A 2,609-nucleotide genomic window follows, 5' to 3' on the forward strand; every position below is an offset into this window, starting at 1 on the left:
GCCCTTTCACTTCCCTTTTTGTGCATGTTCATGGACCAGGTGTGAATTTTCATCTCTGAACCCAATTTGCATATTTCACACCCTTCCCCTGCAGTGCTGAACTGTTATAAATGTTCCGTGTCACTCGTTACAGTTTGTTGACCAGCATCGGGCCACTCAGACATATCAAGATGATCTCACAGGCTCAGCTCATCTGGCTGTTAGTGCTCTGGATTCAGGGTAAGGATCAAACCAAGAAGGAATCCGTTGAATTAAACGTACAATGATCCTTTGAAAAGCTTAAAAGAACTAGAAATGTTGTACATTGACCCATAAACTATAATTTACAATCAAGATCCATTTAGTTAGTAAGTAATTTGTGGCAGGGACTGTCACTTATTGTCTGTACAGCATCTGGCACAAATGGACAAAAACTGTTAGAGGCGTTCAGGGATTACCAAAATATTAATGTTAAAGAATAAACAGTTGCCAGGAATGACTCTGACTTATGAAAATCTTTATCTTCTTTTAGCTGGAATTAAGACAAAAGAGGTTTGAGAAAATTATGAGCCGTAGGCAAAAGGGTTAGAATGAAACAGTGTTTAGAGCTCAATGTTAGCATCACGCCCAGCTGATTAGGGAGAGTCATTGTGTAAAGATGCACATGAGAATATTTTAAAGGTACAATGTTGTTGAGTTTGATTGACTAGATCTGTATTTTTATTAACTGCCAGTCTCTCTGTGAATTCAGGCTCCAGTGGGCAGACTGTGATGACTCAGACTCCAGAATCCCTGGCAGTGTCTCCTGGAGACACAGCCACTATCCGCTGCAAAGCCAGTTCCAGCGTCACCATTGGTAGTATTCACTTACTAGGCTGGTACCAACAGAAATCAGGGCAAGCACCGAAGCTCCTTATCTATGGTGCTTCCACGCGTGCCACTGGGATCCCAGACCGGTTCACAGGCAGTGGGTCTGGAACCGATTTCACTCTCACAATCAGCAACGTTCAAGCTGAAGATGCTGGAGATTATTATTGTCAGCAATACCGTAGCTCACCTCTCACAGTGATACAGACCAATACAAAAACTTCCCCATTCTGTTCCATTCTGTGTAACAGCTGTTTCCTTCAAACAGCCGCCTTCTCAGTGCAAATGCTACACGTTATTTGGGTGCAAACTTTCAGCCCCAGAAACACACATACCTGCCCTCTCCACACAGTAATACACATAAATTAGCAGACAGTCTGCTGCTAGAGAATCTTTCCTCCACACCAAAGCGCTTTTAACTTCTCCACAACCACAGTGGCATTTTTTTTATTTCTGGCTTTAAGTTACTTAACTCGCCTCCTAATTACTGTCCTCTGGTGTCCGTGCCTTGTCGTGGGGGGACAGCTTGTGTGCTCTAACGATCCCCAGAGTCTGTGTCGGCGGGGGCTTTTTGCTCCTGGTAGGTTCAATCATGCCGGATTGGTCTGTGGAGGAGGGGCCCGATGAACAGACACCCTGGTCCTCCAGGTTGGGGGTTAGGCACAGAGCTAACAACCCTGTCCTGTAAAAAACAAAATATATTACGGAAACAGCGACAGAGAAATCGACCATTACTGCATGTGATGGTTCAGGAGTCAATGACCTGTATGACTGCCGGTGGTGAAAGCCAAAAGGAACCCACTGGCTTGAAGACTGAAATCCTGAACACCAAGACAAAAACCAAACTTTTTGGAACATCCGGATGATGTACGAAACAAGGAAACTAGCTTAGGTCCCAGCAGAGATGAGATACTACAGCTTACACATCCAGGTGTCAGTGAGAGCAGATGGACGGGATCAGGAAGATTAACAGCAGCCTCGGAAGAAACTTTGCTGTTTTCTGGAAGGGATGATGGACAACACCATGACGGTGTTGCCATCCTTTTGAAGTAGGGAGTGGAGCATTCCTTGCTTGAATGGAAGTCCATCAGCAGCAGACTTGCCAGACTAAAATGGAAACATAATAATATCACCCTGATTCAGTGCTATGCTCCGACAAATGACAGTGATGAAGAAGTAAAGGACAAATTCTACCTTACATTACAGGCGGAGTTAGAGAAAGTACGACGACAAGACGTAACTACCATCATGGGAGACCTGAATGCCAAGTTCGGTAAGGACAATACAAATGACAGAGCAATGGGAAGACATGGGTGTAGCAAAATGAATTAAAACGGAGAGAGGCTTGTTGATTTTTGTAATATGAATGACCCAGTCATCGGCAGAACCCTATTTAAACATCTTGAAATGCACAAGCTGACATGGTATTCTCCAAATGGCAGAGATAAGAACTAGATTGACCATATCATGATCAATGGCAAATGGCGACGCTCACTGACAGATGTGAAAGTGAGAAGGGGTGCAGATGTTGGCAGTGATCAACACCTTTTAACAGCCTCCATCAAGCTAAAACTGAGAAGTGTGGGTCCACCAAACAAACGACATAGACGTTATGATATTGACAAGGTAAAGTCCCCTGAAATAGAGAAAGCCTTCATTCTGCAGTTAAAGAACAGGTTTCAGGCACTTGCAGACCTTGATGAAGAGGAAGGGTATGCAGATGAGGAGATCAACAAGAAGTGGGACAAAGTAACAGCAATTTA

At 44.0% G+C, this 2,609-nt stretch overlaps 1 gene segment (V, D, J or C); it reads left to right on the forward strand.

Annotated features, from left to right (window-relative positions):
- Positions 1-161: 161 nt before the first annotated feature.
- Positions 162-2,119, forward strand: LOC112121068 (the record flags this gene model as incomplete). The annotated part of the segment is given in 3 exon segments: positions 162-219; positions 731-1,044; positions 1,990-2,119. Coding segments are annotated over 3 exon segments (493 nt in total), but the record flags the coding sequence as incomplete, so codon positions are not given.
- Between the last annotated feature and the right edge of the window lie 490 nt (positions 2,120-2,609).

The sequence above is a fragment of the Terrapene carolina genome, unplaced genomic scaffold (assembly GCF_002925995.2).
Source record: "Terrapene carolina triunguis isolate 2854851 unplaced genomic scaffold, T_m_triunguis-2.0 Scaffold34794, whole genome shotgun sequence".
In the NCBI taxonomy this organism is placed as follows: Eukaryota; Metazoa; Chordata; order Testudines; family Emydidae; genus Terrapene; species Terrapene triunguis.